At 39.4% G+C, this 21,857-nt stretch overlaps 1 protein-coding gene across 2 annotated transcripts in view; it reads left to right on the top strand.

Moving 5' to 3' along the window:
* LOC138627653 (neurabin-2-like) overlaps positions 1–20,484 on the top strand; it is a 35,959-nt gene extending 15,475 nt beyond the window's left edge. For both annotated transcript variants that reach the window (XM_069710125.1, XM_069710124.1), the window contains exons 6-15: positions 6,929–7,061; positions 7,528–7,648; positions 8,657–8,761; positions 9,209–9,344; positions 12,559–12,702; positions 12,869–12,922; positions 13,110–13,241; positions 13,388–13,485; positions 13,666–13,762; positions 15,680–20,484. In XM_069710125.1, coding sequence (XP_069566226.1) covers positions 6,929–7,061; positions 7,528–7,648; positions 8,657–8,761; positions 9,209–9,344; positions 12,559–12,702; positions 12,869–12,922; positions 13,110–13,241; positions 13,388–13,485; positions 13,666–13,762; positions 15,680–15,733 — 1,074 coding nt within the window. In that variant the 3' untranslated portion in view covers positions 15,734–20,484. The remainder of the gene's footprint in view (positions 1–6,928; positions 7,062–7,527; positions 7,649–8,656; positions 8,762–9,208; positions 9,345–12,558; positions 12,703–12,868; positions 12,923–13,109; positions 13,242–13,387; positions 13,486–13,665; positions 13,763–15,679) is intronic.
* The last annotated feature ends 1,373 nt before the right edge of the window (positions 20,485–21,857 follow it).

Below are 21,857 nucleotides of genomic sequence, written 5' to 3'. Positions count from 1 at the left end.
ACAAAGAACTAGTCAAAAAACTAATTGTCCATGCATGTTGGGTTGTAACTCTATATCAAAACTGGTTGCTAATTGTTGTTCTGACGTCATGAGTTACTTCATGAAGTGAAATTCAGCCAGCACCCCCCCCACCGGTGCTCAGTAAGTCTCCAGCCTGCTTCCACTGAGCATCATTTTTTTAAACATGTCCTCAGCAGTTGAAATGCCGTATGACTACTGCAGTTTATAAATCAACCAGACCTTATTTGAAAGGTATGCTGAGTTGCATACAAGGCCACCTCTGTTACCCTGTAAAAAGCAGTTGGAATGTGGCTGGTTGTGTTTGTTTTCCTTGAAAAAAAGCATGTGCACACACACACACACACACACACTCACACACTCACACACACACACACACTCACACACTCACTCACTCACTCACTCAAGCAGGGGAAACAGGTTGATAAGAATCATAGAATAGAGCTTTGTTTGGTTAAAAAAAAAAAAAAAACACCTGGTGTGTGTGAGCTGAAAATCTTTTTCCAGAGAGAAAGGATGAACTTAATCGTGACTGAAATGGATTCAGTGAAAAGCTAAATTATCTGATTTTACACATTAAGTCTGATTACAGGTGTTCTTCCGAACATGTGAAAGAAGTTGTATCAAAGCCTCTCGTTGACGTAGAAGAAAACTGCCTGGAATATGACAATGATTGTGCTGCATTGATTTTGATGTTTAGGAATCCAATTGTAAATCAGTGGAGTACCGTACTTTCCGGACTATAAGCCGCTACTTTTTTCCCACGCTTTGAACCTCGCGGCTTAAACAATGACGCGGCTAATTTATGGATTCAATGGGTTTGGAAAGGCTGGACTGCTGCGTGTTGAAGAGGGCAGCAGGAGCTCAGCGGGGAATTTGCCTCCGGATGAAAGTAACGAGAGCGACAATGAAAACGATCCAACATCGGATGAAGCAATTCTGAGGCTATTCAACTCCAACACCAAAGGAGGTGACTTCAGTGGTTTCAGTGCACAGGAGGAGGAAGATAGTGACCAATGACTTTCTTGGTAGGCTACTGTTTACCACTAATTTTGTATTTTTGTTACAAGCCGTGTTTCGTTAAAGCCTGTGTAAAGTTAATTTGTTTCAATGTACCGGTAGGCACCTGCGGCTTATAGACGTGTGCGGCTTATTTATGTTCAAAATAATTATTTTTAAAAAATTCAGTGGGTGCGGCTTCTATTCAGGTGCGCTCAATAGCCCGGAAATTACGGTACTCTTTTAAAATGTGGAGGACAGAGGAGTGTCAATGTGGATCTGATGTAGCAGGAAGGTTTGGAAATATCTGTGCTCCATTTAAAAATGACAGGAACAAAGAAACTGGCCTCATCACTCACTCATCCTCGCTGTCCCATTGCTAATTGGAATTGATACAATCTGAGGCCTGCTCTTTATTCATTTTAAACGCTTCAAGGTCCACTCGCTGGTCACTCGCTCAGAGTGCTGTACTTTTGTGTCAAACATTTTTGACAGTGAAAAGACTCATTTGGCTTCATATAGCACCTTCTGTCCATCAAAGGTCTTTCAGGCGCAGTTCCAATCCCAATCCAAATTAGCGTAAGTGAAGACGATGAAATGCATTCAAGGTACACACCCGCATTCAAACCTAATGGGTACATGGGGAATTCAGCTCAATTGCTTGAACTAGTTAAAAGTTCTATCTTCACCTGAGAACTTGTTATCTTTCCGTGAATCCCATCATTGACCAATAAGAAGGTTTCCTCTACCAGCTGGCTCTGTGCTGTCAAAAGAACTCTGACTGAATCCCAGACTGCTTCTGGATCAGCACCGCGGATGGCGACCATGACACTCTTCATTCAAAAACAAAAGCATGTCACCAAATTGGACTTGTTTTTTGTCTGCAGTGGATCAAATCTCAAGCCATTGCCTCCGTTATCCTTTGAGATTTGTTGACACAAAAAAGACAATTAGTTAGTACATTAGCACATGACTTCTACTTCACTTGGCCGTGTAATTTGCAACGAATGAAAGTATTATATTGTAAAGAAAATGGCAAAATCCAAACATATTTGAGACATACAGTGTTTGGCCTTAAACAGAAAGTGCAAAGTTAGAGATCACTGTGACTGACCTCAAACTGACAAAGCCCTCAGCAAAACACTGGCTGTAAAACCCCCTGAGACAGACAGACCTGCAGGGGAACACAAACCCACTCGTCAGGGAGGACCCGCTGAAAGACAGGTCCATGATTAGTTTGGTTCAAAAACAGTGAAAAATGCAACAAGCTTGTTTTGTCTCTCCTGAACCAAAAGTTTCTCAGTTTATTACCACATAGAATAGGATTTATTTTTTTTAATTAAAAAAAAGCAGCAAATCCACACATTCCAGAAACTGCAATGAGATAATCAGAATAATTCCTCATCATTTTATTGTTGTTTTTGAGTCATTGCTTGATTGATTGCTTTAGCTTGACAAATGAATAAATGTTAGGATAAGATACACCCCCAAATGTTACTATTAAAACATGCTTATTCACTTTCTTTCCAGATGCCAAATACAAAGAAGCCAGCTGGCTTTGTTCAAAAATAACAAAATCGGCCTACCAGCACCTCTAAAGCTCACTATATAACATGTCATATTTTTTTTGTTTAGTTCATACAAAAAATAAAGTTTTGAAACAACAATTAGCTGTTTGATGGGGTTTTCTCGGCAGACAAAAACTATGCTTGTTGTGTCCTCTTATTTCCAGTCTTTATGCTAAGCGAACCTGCCCAGCTGATGTTTCCAGCTGCATCGCTACCATTGAGATGGTTTTTCCACTTTGTCCAAGAAAGGCAGTTTCCCAAAATATTGACATATTGCTTTATTTTATGCAAATCAGAACTACATTGGTATACCAGGATGTAGCTTTTTTGCATTGGATCAGTAACGTGTCATGTTAGCTTTGGTGCTGGTAAAACCCGGCCGAACGTCGAGACTCTCTCTTCTTGTTCCAGCTTCCTGTCTGACATCCGTCTGAGCCCACTGAGTCCATTCACTACTTAACCTACATTGATTAGCAGTGTGAAAGTTTATAGCTTCAGAGTGTATATTTGATGGAGAATTTGTATTTCTGTTGTTGTTTTTTGATGCCAGCCGTGCGAGTTTCAAATTTAAACTGTCGGACTTCATGGAGTGATCCCAGAAGCTAATATCTATTCTAGTCATTGTTATAATTGGAGAGCACATTGAGAGTGCGTGAACAGAGTCAACAGTTTGACTTTATGCGTTCCACCTTCCAACTGTTCAGGTGATGTCCTGAGTGATATTTGCCATGTTGGATTGGTTGTAAAGTGAAGGTGGCCTTGAGACATGACCCATGAGAATAAACTAAAAGCCACATGTAGCCTAGAGAGAGGCGGCACGGCTTTGTGTTGAAGGGCCAGCCTGCCTCCTGCCGGACTTCCCTGGGGGCTTGGCTTTTATCCAGTGTAGTAAGCTTGTGACTCAGTTATTGGGCAGCAGACTGTCATTCAAGACACAGTGGTGTTGGTGAAAAGCAAGATGTTTGTTGTGTTTGGACCGTTTTGGATTCAGTCTGCTGAGCACTAAGGGCTGAAGTCGAGCCGCTCTGCGAGGATTTATAACTTTTCACAACTAGTTCTTGATAGCCTTTACTTGTATATTTTAATCAATGAATACTCTAATTCAGCTGTAAAGTGCCTTTGGGGATGAGTGAAGCTCAGTCTGAACGGAAGACCTGCAGAATTGATTTGTTGATTTATCGACCATTTTACAATATGATCAGTAATTCGTTTGCAATATCCATCGTTTTTTTTTTTTTTCCAACTATTCAAATCTATTTAGTGGAATGTGAGTTTAAATGTTTGTTTTAAGTGGATCTGACACAGGGTTCGCCAACTAAACAAAATACATATTGTTGCCATACAAGCCTTGATGTGACTATTTGACAAAATGGATAAATTGCTGCTTCTCTCGGTTTTAGTTCATCATAAACTGAAAAGTCAAAATGAATATATTTTACATCAAGCTCTTATATACCCTTGTGTGTAGGTTTGTGGAGAAAAGGAAACCAACACAATGAACTGATCCTCTTCAATGACTTTGACATTAGACATCTTCATGATGTCCTGATTCCCCCGTCAAGCACTTTTTTTTCACATTTATTGACAACTGATAACTATTTAGGTGTTTCTAAATAGCTGGTGTCAGCATAAAATATATATTGACCCCATGCAGGGAAGTTGCAAAAAGCAGTAAACTTCTTGTTGGCATTTTACAAAATTGTGCATCTTTCTCTGAAATTGGCTTGCAGACATTTCCGATCACTCTTTCATGCAAGATTCCTACAGTTGCAAAATGTTTGAGGGTTGTATGTACCGAGTATTTAAATCACCCCGACAACAATATTTCAATGGGATAAAGAGCTCTGCCTTAACCATTCCAAAACCACCCATCTCTTCTCTTTGAGCCGTTCCTTAGTGGATTATGTGTATTTAGGATCATTATCCTGCTTAAAGGTCCGCCCCCCAGTTGAACTTCAGCTTTTGCACAGATGACTACGTAATATATTCATATTATTTTTTAAAGATGTGATTGATCTGTTTTTTGTTTATTTAAATAATGAAATTACTACAAAATGTTTATTTCATGTCATTTGTTTTCAGTATCTCATCTTTATCTGTAGAGACTGTTTCAAAGAGAAACAAGTGTTTGCTTGTCCAAATATGTCCAAAAAGCCAACATATTAATTAGATGTAATCATTTCTTCATATGAGTGGTATGCACCTGATGATATTTTTTTTACCCTTTTAATCTCAAAATGTCTGGGCTTTGTTGTATGCTTATTTTTTTGGAGCATCAGCCTGTGGGCAGTGTCACAGCGCAAACTGTACTATATTCTCTGCTCTATATTCAACCTGTAAAAACCTACTTTTCCTACATCTTTGTCAATATGCTAGGGGGCTGGCATACAACAATCACTGTGAGTTCATGACATCATAAACTCATAAAAGTCCAAACAGCTGGGCTGTGTGCATTTCTCCAAGTGTTACTTTGGCAGTATTTATTGAGCAACTAGACCTTATTATCAAACAAGAAATGGAAATTAGAATTTATATACAACATGGTACCTTAAAAGAGAACATTTTAGCAGGTTATGGATTTTAGTGTCGTGTCAGTGGGTGTGCTTCACGTTACGTTTTGTTGTTTCTCCAGCTGTTGGCTTTTTGTTGTGGTTGTGTTTGTTTTTCTGTGGCTAAGTAGAGATTGCTTGTTCATGATGCTCTTGAAGCTTAATGCGCACACACACACACACACACACACACACACACACACACACACACACACACACACACACACACACACACAGAGAGAGAGCTTTAAAGTTACTCAACAGAGGAAGGAAACATGTCAACAGGAAACAGTTTAACAATCCCGCCCTCTGACCGTGTTTGTGTCCTCTTATGTGTGTGTCTTGTGCACTCAGGGGAATGTAAATAATACTGTGGCAGCCACCTCCTACACATGGAGGCCCTTGGCTCTGTCTCACACTCTGTCTGTCTCAGCTCTGTCTGTCTCACACAGACACACATATTAGCATTTGTACCAGACAGGGACAGAGAGAGAGCGGGTAAGTGCCAGTGCCAAACTCACGCTGGGCAAAGCTGTGGTTGCCATGGAAATAAAGCCAATGTGATCACAGAGATGGTCACTCGGGAGACAGATGCTGCTGACCTTTTAAAGTTGGGGGAGGGGTATAATAAAAAGCGGGAGAAAGGATGGAGAAAATTATGGAGAGGCTACAGTGATTTTTGGTAAATGATGCAGGTTTGGAAGATTCACTTGGGCTCTCTTTAGAGGTGCAGTGGCCAGAATGAGATTTAGCTTGACGTGTTACCACGTTGACAGCGCTGGCCTTGAACAAGTACAGAGCTGGTTAATCATTTGGACAGACAAAGACAGGTATGCTAATGATATACAATGAAGAACTACATCAGCTTAAAACATGAAAAGTTGGTGTGACTGGTGATGTTAAGTAGAACTTAACAAAAACTCAAAGCAGGTTTCAAAGCGTACAGTTCCCCGTCACCTCTACGGAACATTTTGGCGATTACCTCCTGCAGTTCTCATAGTCGGCTTTCCACTTTGGAGAGCTCTAAATTAGCCTGAGGATTTGGTCGAGGTCAATCCAGCGGTAAAGGGAAAGAATATTGGACTTGCATACATCGAGTAGATGGAAACAAAGACTCTAAACGCTCATGTTGCTCAACATCTGCTGGTGTAAAAAAGGCAATTTCTTGCAATTTCTTCGTCCTGGAAGTGCAACCCCCTACACCTTTTAAAAAAATATTTAAGATATTACCAAACCATTGTTAGATTCCACTCCTAATACTGCAAACATGAAAACAAAAATATAATTAAGGTTACCAAGCTGATGGCAATATACATGCATAAATAATAGCACATTTATAATATCATTATTGGAGGCAGTTTGTAACAATGTTAAATTATCTTGCAACTGAACGGTGTTTCTAATATTGTGTCCACCCTATTTACAGTATATCTATGAGGGTTGACTAAATACATCCGCAGCTGTACAGCAGGGCGCCAAAAAGAAATATGAAAAAAAAGAAATCCTAAAAGATTGCTTGGAAAACTGTAGTGCGATTTAAATTAGTTGATAAAATTGATAATAATTAAGTTTGATTTATTACATTTTCATAATGGAATAGATATTTGGGACATATTACATGAACATGTTAAATAGAGTCAAATAGATGTTCGGGGGCTTTTATGAAGGAATTTCTGGGTTCTCTGGTTTCACAATGTCGGAAAATCGTGTTTTGTGTAGTAGTTCATTAAAAGCTAATCCAAATGCAGCTAGATAAGAAGGCTATCTAACCTTTGACCTTTGCCCTGCGTGTAGGTTTTCACCACCTACTCGAACGAAGACTACGACCGGCGTAACGATGATGTCGACCCCATGGCGGCATCGGCTGAATACGAGCTGGAGAAGAGAGTGGAGAAGTTGGACCTGTTTCCCGTCGAGCTGGAGAAAGGTTTGCACACATCTTTACAGCCATTGAGAGTCACTCAGTCAAGCCTCTTATGTAACCACACACACTCACACACATGCACACAGTAACTGACAGGATGCTGTTGGTGGACATCCATAGTGTCCGCTAACAACTCCATTATCCCTTTATGGGATTAAAGTTAGCGCGGATTAGCCTAATTAGCAGCTAGTAATTCTGGAGGTAAGGGATTTGAACCAGCAATCGTGCGTGACAGCTGCTCACAGCACGGCATAACAGCTATAAAACTCACTTTGAGTAAGCACTGGATGTGAATGAATGTTTTTTTTAATGTTTTTTTCTGTCACGCTACAATGTGATTCTTGATTACAATAGCCAAAAAGTAAACATAATTCATAGTAATAATACATTTATGAAGACACCAATTCAGTGAAATGTGTTTCAGTGTTTACATTTTGATCATTATATTTTCTGCCTGTGTGTCTCTCAGACAATGACGGTCTGGGTATCAGCATCATTGGAATGGGTGCAGGAGCTGATATGGGCCTGGAGAAACTGGGGATCTTTGTCAAGACCGTCACTGAGGGAGGAGCCGCACAGAGAGACAACAGGTACCCTGTCCACCTCGTCCACCTGTCCTGAGACGTGTTTATACCATGTTAACATGACCTGACTGACTGACTGACTGACTGGAGGCGAGGGAGAAGCTTGAGGGATCCAGGAAAATGGTCACAGGACAGATGCTCTTATTGTTTACAGTAAACTCTATTATAAAAGCCCAACTGCAACACTAAATGATTATGTCTCTATTAGGACTGGGTGATATGGACTAAATAAAAAAAAATTGACATTTTGGACCAAATATTTTGCTATTAAGCAACGGTATTGTAGGGATGATTGTTTTTGAGGTTTCTGATAAATAATCATCAATAATGTGGATAAAATGACTTAAAAATAGGAAAATAAGAAAATCCTACATTGATAGGAAACTTACATCACTGTACTGTAATGTACTGCAGACCAGGGAAAGACAACAATTATGGCATATCACGATATTACAATATCCAAAATCTAAGATGATATATAATCTGAGATCACGATATGATATATTGATATTTTGCCCAGTGTCTGTGGCCATAGGTGTTTATGGGTTGTCCGTCTGTCCATCCCGTTCTCATGAACTTGATATCTTTGGAACGCCTTGAGGGAATTTCTTCAAATGTGGCACATTCACTTGGACCCAAGGATGAAGTGATTAGATTTTGGGGGTCAAAGGTCACTGTAACTTCACAAAATACGACTGTAACTCGACTGGTTAGCGGAGGTATTGAACTGTGAGGCAGTAATTCTAGTTTCTATTTGATTTCATTTTCCCACAAATTCTTTAAACGTGCAATAACTGATTTTTCTCGGTACGTAACACCGACATGTTGACATACCTCATCAGCGAACTTGGATAACTTGTTAGACAACATTTGCCTATTAACACATCTGGCTAATATGAAGCAAAATCAGATACGCACATCATACAAAACACAAATGTCTGTTCCCAGCTTGACCTCTGTCTTTGTCAAACACTGTTTCTGTGCACTGTATTCTCTTTGTGTTTGTGTTGGTAGGATCCTGGTCAATGATCTGATAGTGGAGGTTGACGGGACCAGCCTGGTCGGTGTTACTCAGAGTTTTGCGGCATCTGTCCTCCGCAACACCACCGGCACAGTCAGGTTGGACACACGCGCACACACACACACACACACACACACACACACACACACACACACACACACACACACACACACACACACACACACACACGCACACTCTCTTTATCCTACATACAAAACTTCAATATAGAATATTCCGATTCTTCTTTTGCTGACACATTATTTTTTTCTGGACGCTATTGTTAGCAGATGTGTTGTATGAACTGAATATTTTACAGGTTTTTGGTTGGTGTGTGCTGAAATTCTCAGGTTTGTGATGGATGTATGTTATGTTTCAGGTTTGCAGTATTGTTTTTCTTCCTGTTTGTTTTGAATGCGTTCAAATGGTTTCATCTGTTTGATTTGTGCGTGTGAAAATGTTTTTAATGTTTTAATTTCTCAGATGTATGATTTTGTGTTCAGTAACTTGTGTGACGAATTCTAAATGTTTCGTGAAATGTTTTCTAGGTTTGTGATTGGCCGGGAGAAGCCGGGGGAGCAGAGTGAAGTGGCTCAGCTGATCCAGCAGACTCTAGAACAGGAGAGATGGCAGAGGGAAATGATGGAGCAGCGATACAAACAGTACATGGACGATGATGAAGAGGTACATGTGACACACACACACATACAGAATGGTTCGTCTTTTGAAATTATCCAATGGCTGTTTGTGGTCAGCAAACACAGACAGGCAAACATGTGAGAATAAAAGCAGACTAAAATGGAAGGACAGTTCTGCTCAGTCATTTCTCCAGATTGTATTCATGAGCTACTTTTCTCCAGTAGTCCTCTAGTAACTCCGGACATCTTCAGCTGATGTTGCTTTGTCAGCCTTTGTTAGCTGCAGGAAGTCAGTGTGTGTGCGCGTGTGTGTGTGTGTGTGTGCGTGTGCGTGTGACAAAATGTCCGTCTGTGTGCCACCACGTGGCCTGTTGTTTCAAACTTAGTCCAGCTTCTCCACCTTGTGGTCAGAGAGGATGACAGTATCACCAACCATTTAAATGGCTGGTCTACCAGTGAAAATGTAATTAATTATTTCAGTGTTATGCTCCTATTTCCTTAAGAGTGGGCTCGCTGGACTGAACTAAATGATAATTCTTCCAATAATTACATCATAACTACAGAGTAAATGGGATAGTCCAAAGCAATTAAACTGACCACTGAAAGTTGCCTTCCTCCATGTTTGGTAATACTTCTGAAAATTCTGGGGATTTTTTTTAAAGCTGCTGAATGTGATATTTTATTGTCAAAATCTGTCTCTTCTTCAAAAATCTTAAAAATCTATGAGAATTTCCATCATAATTTGATAACTGTCACAAGACCATAGTGTGGAGTGATATAAATCACAGGAATTATAACTGGATAGTTAAATTAATACACATATCTTATATACTCAGAAAATACTATAGACTTTGGTGTGTGGCTTGACATTGCTTTCTTACCAGAGTGTGGTTCTGCCAGGACATTTTGAACTCTACTGCCCTGCTCATCACTCATCTACAGACGGACTTCTGCTCACAACCTTGATAGGTCAACACAGTTTTGCCAAACACACATTTGCCACACGATGTAAGGATAGAAACTTTAGAACTCCTTACAATTTAAAGAATCTCCAGTCAACCAAAACTGAAATATGATGAGTTATATACGGTATACTTTTTAGGTGGTAAAATAATCAACACTGGCGCAGCACAGGCAAAGATATCCTGACTTAGAAGTCCTAGTATTAGTCAAAGGCTCACTTACTCACCTACAATTCCTGTGATGCAACCAAGTAGCATCTTTTATTAGCCAGGTTATTACCCTCATCTCTGGAATGCTGCCTCGAAGATTTTCTGTGAACACTGTTGCGGTTTCAGTCAAACTGTGACTGACAAGCTGCTTTGTGCGTCTGTATGTGTCAGAAATAGACTGTTAATGTTTCACCAGCACAGAGCCTGAAAATGAAAGCGTTCATTTTTGTTGGAGGAAATATTTCCTAAACTCGTGGCTCATGGTCTCTCTGTGTGGTGGGCCAGCTGTATTTAGCAGAGGATATTAATACAGACAGCAGCATGCACTCAGGTTTGATGTAGACTCCTAATAAAAGCAGTCAGATATGCAGCTTGTCAGAGTAGAGCGGTGTAAGACACAGGATGGTCATCACATCAATGACTGATATATCCTGCTGCATTTTAGTTGATGTACTTATGTAATCTGTCAACCTGGAACAACATGGTGGACATGAGGTAATGTGAAGCTGTAGTTTACTTTGTAACGTAGAAGAGAAGAAGATAAATTATCAGCAGACTTTAATCAATTATGTGAACGCTTTTAGTGGAGGACAGAATCAGAGGCTGCATTGAGTTTCAAAGAACCGAGTCTGAACCGTCCGACCACTCGCTAAATCGCTTCATTTGTAACTCCGTACTAAAGCTAACTCCCATTTATATCACTTTATATGACACATATTCGTCCAGATTGTATTATGCAGCCGCTAATGAAGACAAAGGAGTTGATCTTGGACTGAACTTTGTTTGGTATCACTTATTTGCTTCGTTGATCCCACTTTGTGCTGTGTATATATATATATATATATATATATATATATATATATATATATATATATATATATATATATATATATATATATATATATATATATATATATATATATTTGCGCCATTTTCAAGCAAACTTTAACATTACATAGCTTTAGAGATGTTACTTGGTGGCTACTGATAACTCTTAGGGCCTGATTTACCAAGATCTCAAAAAAAGGGTACTAAATTGCGTGTTTATTTCAAAAGTTTGCGCATTTATTTTGCACCCGTTCTGCAGGGGATTTACTAAAAGTAATTGCGTCTTTAATATCAGGTACAAATCGCTGTATTTAAATGAGGTATTTGCGTGTGTTAAAGTGATTCCAGTCGTTATAGCAGAACGACCGTAAAAGGAAATCTGATCCCACTGAAATTAATAAATAGCCTATAAATATACCAAGAAAAAAACGCTATATAGGAGATTATAAGCGAGGAAGTCAATGCATTTGAGTGGGTGTGATATTCCCGCAGCGATATGCTGGAACAACCCACAGGCAAGAAAATGCTGAGTCGTAAGAAGTTTTTTAATTGCCGGTAGCCTATTTCGTGGCTCCTTCTTGTTGTTGGCTGTCAATCATCATTCAGTACATTCAATAACTCAGAAATTTCAACGCTGGAAAGACGAAATGGCTTAATATTTTTTCCTCTGGCATCTCAGAAATGTTTCCACGGGTGGAAAACCACGTTCTCTAACGTATTCTTTGATTTCCCTGCGTCTCCTTCTCACCACAATAAGAGCAGCCATCTCACCAAATGTGCATCTGATTAATACATGTCTTTCAGTCGTACTAACACACACACGCAATCCTTCTCCTATTTCTACTTTCAGGTTTAGTAAATATCATTACAGGTGCTAAATTGATCTATTTGCATTTCCCCTCCCAGTATTTTGCACGTTCAGACGATAGAAACGCCCAATATTACATACGCATTCAGGCAAACACGCGAAATGGACAACGTGTGTTAAATTGCACATTTGAAAGGCACAATCCTCACCGCATGTCGTTAGTAGATCAGCTTGGGACATTTTTTTGCGGGTGGTGTGAAGTTTGCACGTGATTATACAGACGCACCCTTTAGTAAATCAGGCTTTAATCTTTTGCTAATTAGATGCTGGCTGTAGCTTCATATTACCATAGAGACACGTAGGTGGTGTATTTCTTCTCCCACAATAAAGTATATTATTAGGAAATTCAAATCCTTTTTTGTCAAACTAAATTTCTCTCCGTTTACCTACAGACAGGAGAATATGCAACGGACGAGGAAGAGGAGATGAGTCCGATGTTTCCAAACTCCATTGAGGTTTTTGACCTGGCAGAGAACCAGGACACGTTGTCTCCTGTGGAGCTGGACCCTGAGAAGCTGGCCCACAAATTCAAGGAAGTATGTACATTTTTGATTATTTGGGTCCTGAATGTAATTCTTTTATTTATTCATTTGTTGCAGTCATAGCTAATCTGTTCCCTAATTTTATCAGGTTTTTGTTGTTTTCCTCTTTAAGATAACTTGCATTAGTTTTGAGATTGTTGTCATCTGTCTCTGCCTGTAGCTCCAGATTAAACATGCAGTAACCCAGGCAGAGATCCAGCTGCTAAAGAGGAAGGTGAGTCCATTGAATTTTCACTTAATGTGCAGAAATGAGAAACCACCCAATAACCAGTTTGTACTGCAGTGGAGGATGTACACAGGCATAACATGAGATCTTTTTTGCTGGCTCAACGATGACTGATTGCTTGCTCTACCTCCCACATCCCACCTCCTCCCTCCCACACCGACCCCCTTATGTCCAGTTGGCTCACGCGGAGCAAGATAAGTTGCGTTGGCGGATGGAGCGTGCTCAATTGGAGCAAAATATCCGAGACAGTAAAGAGAGGATGGAGAAACTAGAGGGCTACTGGATGGAGGCGCAGTCCCTGTGTAAGGTAATTTCTCAGCGAAATAAACATTTGAAACCAAGGAGGACGCTATGAACAGATTTAAAAGCTCAGTCGGAATAATCGGCTCATAAACTCCCCAAAACCAAGTTATTTTGTTTTTAGTTACTGATAGTGAGCATGTGTGTTTTCAGGCTGTGGACGAGCACCTGAAGGAAACCCAGGCTCAGTACCAAACTCTGGAAAGGAAATACAGCAAAGCCAAGAGACTGATTAAAGAATACCAGCAGAAGTAAGGAAGGACGGACAAAACAAAGGGTTGAGAGGAGTAAAAGATACCAACACTTAAATGTGTGTGTGTGTGTGTGTGTGTGTGTGTGTGTGTGTGTGTGTGTGTGTGTGTGTGTGTGTGTGTGTGTGTGTGTGTGTGTGTGTGTGTGTGTGTGTGTGTGTGTGTGTGTGTGTATTGTAGGGAGATCGAGTACTTGAAGAAGGAGACGGCTCAGCGCCGAGCACAGGAAGAGAGCGAGGCAACACACAAAGAGGAGACGGACAACCTGCAGGAAAAGGTAAATAACATACTCACCTTAATGACACGAATGACAGGTGACAAGATTAACCTTTCAGAAGCAGAGGCCTGTAATAGTCCTTTTTACAGCAGGGAAAGCACAAGTATTCCAAATAAAATCAGCTGCTCCAGTCCAAATGTCTGCAGTGAGGAATTGCATTTCATCGATCGGGCTTATATTTTTAAGTTTAAGTTGGTACACAACAAAAATGAAAACAGAAACAGATCCTGACACATCTCCCATTAAGTGTTGGTTCACCCAAATTACCCAAAAAAACACAGGCTCACTGTGAAAAAGAAAACGCCAGATTTAGGGATGGCGGTGTCGGTCGGTCATCATCTTTTTCATCCAGACTGAAATATCTCAACAACTATTAATTGGATTGATGTGAAATGTGCCACACACATTTATGTAATAATTTTGGTGATCTCTTAACTTTTCATGTAGCACCATTGTCAGGTAACAACTCAGACATGTCCAGTACTTTGATTCGTCCCCAAATGTCTACAGGTCGACTCACATTCCCATCTTCAGCTGTTTAATGCTCATGAGCAAATGCTAGCTAATATGGTGAACACAAGGTATCATTAGGGATTTGAGTATGTTAGCACGCTGATGTTAGCTCAGAGCACCAGTGTGCCAAAGTACAACTTCACATCTCTACAGGATACAGGATCTAGTGTTTTCAAGTATGTTGAAAAAGTCAACAGTTTCCATTAGATATACTGATCCTCTCACATGACTGTATCTGTAGACTGTTGTGGAAAACAAAACTGATAAATAGGAAAAAAAAATAAAATTTTTTAGAATAGTGTAAAAAATTTTAATAAAAAGTTGTGATTTCATCGAGAGGAAGTCATTATTAACATAAAGTCAACTTTTTTTTTTGTATGACAGTTTGATTGATTTTGAACGTGAATGATCACTTTTCCAAAATGGGTTGATTGCAGTCATGTCTCCCTCCAAACATCTTCCCTCCTTCTCGATGGACCACCTTTAAAATCTGTGAACTTTTAGCCATCACAGTAGATAATAACATAAAGGCTTGTTTCCAAAGTTACAGCGATGATGATGAAAATAAAGTACTTGCATACGTACAGTGTACACATCTAAACTGAATGCCCAGCGACGGGCTCTGAAATTAAATCGTTTGTAACAACTTCAGCTCATTATTCATATTAAAATGTAGTCGTCTTTAGCATCCGTCTTTTTTGTGGATGATAGTCTTTACTCGCTGTAAATAATGTTGGTTGTTCACGAATCCCTTTTGGTCATTAATTTTAATGATCACCGATAGATGGTCTTCTGATAGATGGAGTTAGGTATAAGTATAATCAGTGACTCTCTTTGTAATGGCGAGAATACCAGTTTCCAGGGATTCCTCATGAATGCCCATAAGATCTCAATTTTCTTTAAAAGGCTTTGAAAGTAGTTTTAACAATAAAGTCTCAATGTCGAGAAGGAAAAATTACTGTGTGAAGTGATGCAGCTAATATTTTTCTATCCAAACGTCTCGTAGCTTTACCACAATCACTTTCCTATAATCGTTAAACAGCTCTGGTCTGTGGGTCTTCGCAGGTTCCTCAATCCGATGTGCACATGTTGACGGTAGCCTCCGCCATTAGATGTAAGAGGAGGTTCAAAAACAAGCATGGTTGCTCATTTGGCTCATGAGGACCAGAGCTACTGATATGTTGACTGATGGCAGGACAAGACATACAAGCCTCTGGGGCTGATTTGGTTTATTAATTATTATAGAAATTTACATCGAGAAATAACAAGTCAACTACACACAACACCAACTATCTGACTAAATAAGACTTATTTACATTTACTTCAGCGTGAAACGGTTGTGTTTCTTATGAACGGTATAGTTCAAATGTAATTAAGTTATCCTCCACTGTGTCGTTACCACAGATTACAGACTTGGAGACCAAAGTGGATGCCTTGAAGTCCCCCAAAACCTCGTAGACTGCTGCTACTTCCTACCTCCTGTTTGTGACTGGAAGAGGAGGAGTTCTGCCTTCACTCTGACCCGGACTGCAGTTCATTCCAATCAACCATTCACGCACAGACAGGTAGCGGAGGAGGAGGGGAGGGGGAGGGGGGGATAACAAAGGATGACACTTGGAACAAAGACAAAGGAAGCAACCTCTCATCTGACATCTGCCAGTTGCCTAGTGCTTCATCAGTGAAAAAAAACAACAATCCCAGAATGCACCTTCTGTTATAACAAGAATCCTCCTCGTGTGTCTTCCTGGCAACCGGCTTGGCAATCAACACGGAAACCACCTTCATAAACATTTCCCCTCTTCTCATTAACAGTATCCTACCAGGTTCTATTAATGATTCAAATTTATTTTAAGAAAGCGCTTTTAATAACCAGGCTCGTCACAAAGTGCTTTATAGAGTGACAGAGGACATACACGCAGAAGAAAGCAGAACAAACCAGAACAAACCAGAAAAGACAAACGATTGTCATTCTACAACTTTTGAACTGGGAGGTCGTCGAACTATCGCTGTCTTTTTTTCTTTTTTGGGGGGTGAGGGAGGGAGGGGGGGACCTGACAGGATCCTTATGAAGAGGACAAATGTGTTTTCTGGTCTTTGGCATTGATCGTTTAAATCAAAAACTACAAGGAGACGTGGCCACCTCATTTTTACAGACACAGCGCAAAATTGAGAAGTGGAACCTTGGTAGTAACATGCAACCAAGCTTTGAAAAGGAAACAGCTACAATACCACCGATAGTGAGGTAATAAAAACTATGAAACGAGATGGCCGACAACTTCCGATCAAAAACTGTGAAAGTACAGAATTTCCCAGAAAGCCCTGCCTTTGGCTGCTCTTTTCCAGCCTAACTCTCTGCAAGCAACGGACAGAATCAGATGCGTGCGTTTTGAGATCTGAACAGTGGTGGAGCAATGTTTGTATATATTCTATACATTTATTTAAAAGTGTTTAAATGACTTAAGCAATGAAGTGGATCTGACATCCGGGAGTGAGGCGGTGTAAGTCCATGATGATGCCGTGCTGTGGAGAGAATGGTTCAGTAGTCTGTTTCATCTCTTTTCTATCAACATCAATGGCAAACAGGGTGTGAATAGTCTAATATGTGCTTATAAAGCTTCTAATGGTGTATATTCATTGGTGTTTACTACAGTATCTGTGGGTTTACATGCACACCAACGTCCTGTTATTTAGGTAAAGTGTTGAGTTGGTTTCCCCAAAGCACTGAATGTCCTACTTTAAAAACTCTGGTATTCTCAGGCTGTATGTGTACAGTAGTCAAGGCTACATGGTTAACTGAGAATATTCAGAAATCAGTAAAAGTCACTCAAACATCTCTTGGAGGCAGAGAAATACTTAGAATGTTAACAATCACTTGATGGAGCCAAAGTGCCAGAAAAGCCCAACTTGTATTAGTGAATTGCCATTTTAACAATCCAATAATGATGTAATGGAGGCTATTCTCTTTATTTTTCAAAATAGATGAACACCTAATGCACGAGCATGTCTTTAAAGGATGCTTAGATCTAGTTATTAAAGAATTGTATTATGGATTTATACAAAACAAAACCTTTTTCTCCAGAAAAATAAACTTGTCAGTTCTCTGCAAACTGTTTAATGGCAACACTGTTTCTAGATAACCTCAAACATATTTTCAGTTTTTCTGTGCCACAGTTACTATTACGTATCAGCTAATATCCACCAAGCAAATACAGTGTTGTATATTCAACTGTAACATTTCAGTCACCACTATAAACGTAATAATGCCAGCTTGACCAATAAACTGGTAGGTCGATATGAAAGAAATAAAAATGATGTAAGTTATTAAAAATGTCACTTTAAGGTTAAGCCATTACCAACACCTAAAGTTAAAAGTTAAATGACACAGAATTTAAGGGATTGAAATATTACATTTTAAAATATTTATTCCTACAGGCTCATCTGATTATCCTCAGCAGCCGTTGATGTTTACAATATTCTTTTTGAGTTTTGGTTTCCAAATGTAACAAATCAAATTTAAAACAACCTGAATTTGTAAGCTGGCTTAAATCTTTCGATTTGAATTAACAAACTATATTTGAATTGTGTTAATAGCGGATGCTTGAAATTTCTATTTGAATTTATGAATCTTTAAAAAGTATATGAAAATCAAATTTGACGTTCAACCTGAAGTTACGCTCTAATGATTTGATCATTTCAAGTAACGTGATAAACGCCATATTATGAGTGCACTATATTTCCATTCTGTGAAGTAGTACTTCTGTTTCAATATAATGTATTTAGTAGAGGTAATGGGCCTGCCAATGTTTTAGTTATGCTGTATAGCTATAGTTAGCTCAACAGAAGTTTCAAATGGGCATACTAATGGCTATCAGTTTATGCTAATTTACTATGATAAACCATCATAAAAGAGTATTTGGCAGTTCCATTTTTATTAATATGTTAATCACTATTTGTCCTTTTGCGATAGCTAGTGAAATGTTTTAATACTGCAGTATGAGGATAGTTTTGCCTCTGAGAAATGTTTGTATGAAGAGACCTTCCCATTAATATGAGCTGCAGTGTTAATCAGGAAACTGTGTGCATGTAAACACACTCCACATCTCTTGCATTAGGAGAACAGTAGAAAGGTCCCAGTGCCAGTATTATGCCAATAGAAAATAAACTTAAGTTAGTGATACATGCCTGATATAGTCCAAATATCAGTTGAATACAAAAGTGTTACTGTGGTCATAAAGGTCGGAGGATTTTCGGGAATCCAAGAACCACTGCGGGTGTATCAAGCTCATCCACATAGAAAATGTCGGATTTTTTTGTTGTTGTATCAAATATCTTCTTTGGTCACATAAATCATCAGTTACAAGTCCTTTTGAGATTGTCAGTGGGAAAAGAGGGTTGTTAGAAGTACTTGAAATGTGATGAGAATAGACTAATTGGCGAAGTATTGAACCTGTCACATTGTGGTTACAACACAGTCTGTATGTTTATACAATCATGTTTTTAACTATTCTGATATGGAAACGATTGAGTGCTTGAACTGTGTGATGTTCAAATATGAGATTTGTATTTATGTGGACAGCAAGATCAGAAAGCGTTCAGAAAGACGACGGTCACACTCAAGGAATGACATTTTGAACAGGCAGATGATATATTTTGCTGCGTCATTCACCGCAGCAGTTATTATCATGTGTGTGTTAATGGAGATAATGCAGCTTGCTGGCAAGCTCTGATTCGGTCACATTACTTGAAAACACTGTGAGTACAGTTCAATCCAAAAAGGTCATTTGGCTACTTTAAGTTCCAATCAGTATGAGTGCAAAATATTCTCGATTTTGACTCGGTTACAATACGGAGAGACTCAGAGCAGCTAAAAATCACCTTCTCCAGCTTTGTCCTTTCTTTGCCCCAAAACAAAATTGCAGTATACAGGGCATGTTATATTTTAGCCATGTTAGCACCCTGGTTCTGGGACTGAAATATCTCTAAAACTATTGACGGGTCAGTCACGGAGCCCAGAAGATGAAGTGACTGATCCTCGAGCACCACCAGCAGGTTACAAAAGTTCATTGTTTTCGAAACTTAGGTTATCTGATTAGCTCATGTTAGCATGCTAACATGTTAAATTAACTTTAAACCTGCGTAACATCAGCACATTGGCATTGTGATTGTGAGCATGTTTGCATTCTAACGTTAGCATCAAGCTCGAAGCACTGCTGTGCCTAAATTGATCCTCACATTCTTATTTTCATAAAAAAAAAACTAAAAAAAAAACTAAATAAAAAATAAAAAAAAACTCGTGTTTTGTTTGTTTAAATATCTTGGAAACCCCAAAATAATTTTCACAAATCACAAACGTGGATGAAAGCAGTTCTGCCTGTCTTGAAAATTAAATGTTGCACTTGGAAGCTGACTGACTGCTCTGTAGAATCATGTTGTTGTTTTTTTCTTTTCATGTCAAAGTATTTGCTCTTAAAGCTTCTTTTGCACGGACCAATAATCTGCCTCCGCCTTCAGCAGCAGTCCGGCCGAACACCTCACACCCAGCGTCCCAACAGCGTGTTCGACCTGAAGCTGATCTGAATCTGTACTTCACCTTTGACCTACAGGAAATGATTTGTAGTATTTGTGTGTCCACAATATGTTCAGTGACTATATGGGAGCAAAGTTTGTGTACTTCACAGCTGAAGAACAGTTTAGTACCAGAATAAGAGAAATGTTTGTCTTTGTACAAGTGTTTGGCCGATGAACAAGGGAGAGCAACTCCAAACTCACAGTATACACTTGATTTCATGCAAGATTTGTTCTTTTCTTCTTCTTTTTTTTTTTTTTTAAAGACACCATGCATTTGTTTAAAACTTTCAGTATTTTTGTCGTCTTACTCGACGGGAACAAGAGCGTTTGAGAGAGATCATTTTTAAAGGAATGAAAATCAGCCATAGGCAACTCACTTGAGTATTTTTATTTCTTAAGTATATTTATTGCAGTTTCATCTCTATGTCAAAACAATGTGAGCTGTACAATCGCTGTTGTATCACCAAATCCAATCCTGGTCACTTTGGGTTTATTGTCTAAACACAGTAAGTGATCAGTTTGCCTTTTTTTATGACTTTTACGTTAACATGCTGCTTCTGCCTCTACAAAGCCTTCGGATGTGCTCTACCCTGTAGCTGACTGTCAGTTGTTTCCCATCATGTCTGCATTAAAAAAACAAACAAAGTCAAGGCTGTCATTACTGTGTTCAAAGTGTTTTTGCTGCGGCGGTCCGTTGGTCGCGATGATCAATCTCGCCACTAGATGCCAGTAAACCCTCCACCCACTTGTCCTTTAAGAGCTCTTTCAGATTGTCGACAGATTGAAGCCTTTCACTATGTTGCTGTTCTGGTGTTTTGTTATTACCCTTCATATTTTGTAGATATTAATCAAGCTTTTTCCTCTGCTTCATATTCTGAGACTGACCTTCGAAAACACCTTCCCAGCAGCGGCCTCCGGAGACACGAGGAGAGTGGTTGTTGAGAGTAGACGGTGCTTATTTGATTCGCTTTGTTCAGTTTAGTTCAAAGAGTCGGATTTGTTAATTTTTTTTTAAGCAGTTGCGTCATTGTTCAAATGGACTGCAGCGCCTGCATCAGTAAGTGAACACGCTGCCATTGGAAGGCCATTCAGTAAGTCAGTGTATCAGCGGTCAGACGTGTGTCAGATTGCCCTTCAGTTCAGTCTTTGTTCAGTGTCTTGTTAATTCAAGCAGTTCAGTCCGGTAAAGAGCAGCGGCCCGTAGACGCCACTGATATTATGAATGTCTCTGTTATGGTGTGTTAATGTATTTTTAACAATGAATCAGCACTGTAGATTCACAGCTAAGCTCAAAACAAACACTCCCAGTCTCCTGCAAGGAGTCTTTGGACACTGGCCTCCGAACCCAAACTTCATTGAGGTACTAAGACCCCTTCATTTTGCTTGTGAGTCTCATTCCTTCTGAACTTGTTGACATAAGGACCATTTTTGATGGTCAGGGTCAAAAACTAGACTTGGACTAAACAAGTTCTGCCTAGTAACCATTGGTAACCAATCTTTAAACACACAGCCACAGTCTAAAGAACTCGGAAGAACAGATGCCTGTTACATCGAACAAATACGACCTTGTGCTCACATAATGTGTTTTGAGAGTATAAAATGCGACAAACAAAAGCACCACAGGAAATGTGCTCGTTTGTTAAATTGTTTTTTATTTGCAACACTGTAAGATGCTTACAACACCTCAAATTTGCCACATTCTGGAGCAGTTCATTGCTTTGTTTTATGATATTAACCATTGACTTGAACTTCTTCGAATAAGGAATGATAGAATCGTGGGCGTCGTGTGGTTGGTTAGATGCTTGGTCATAGATGCAGCACGAGAAGAACAGTCTGACAGTGTTGTGAGCTGTGTGTCTCCGGTCTGAAACAGATCCTCTGCCTGCTTCTGTTCTCCATTGATGCCACCATATTTGTCTGAACCAACAGCTGTCTGTCGGCATTAATAAATAAACAGGAAACATGTTGTGAACAGGAAACAAAGGAGGACACTTGATTTAACTCAGTATTCCAT

Source organism: Brachyistius frenatus, unplaced genomic scaffold, assembly GCF_029030835.1.
Source record: "Brachyistius frenatus isolate BFR_SWC_R1_liver_20210118 unplaced genomic scaffold, ASM2903083v1 Contig_90, whole genome shotgun sequence".
Classification (NCBI taxonomy): Eukaryota; Metazoa; Chordata; class Actinopteri; family Embiotocidae; genus Brachyistius; species Brachyistius frenatus.
Note: the sequence above shows the minus strand (reverse complement) of the source record. Positions and strands in the feature narration are given on the sequence as shown.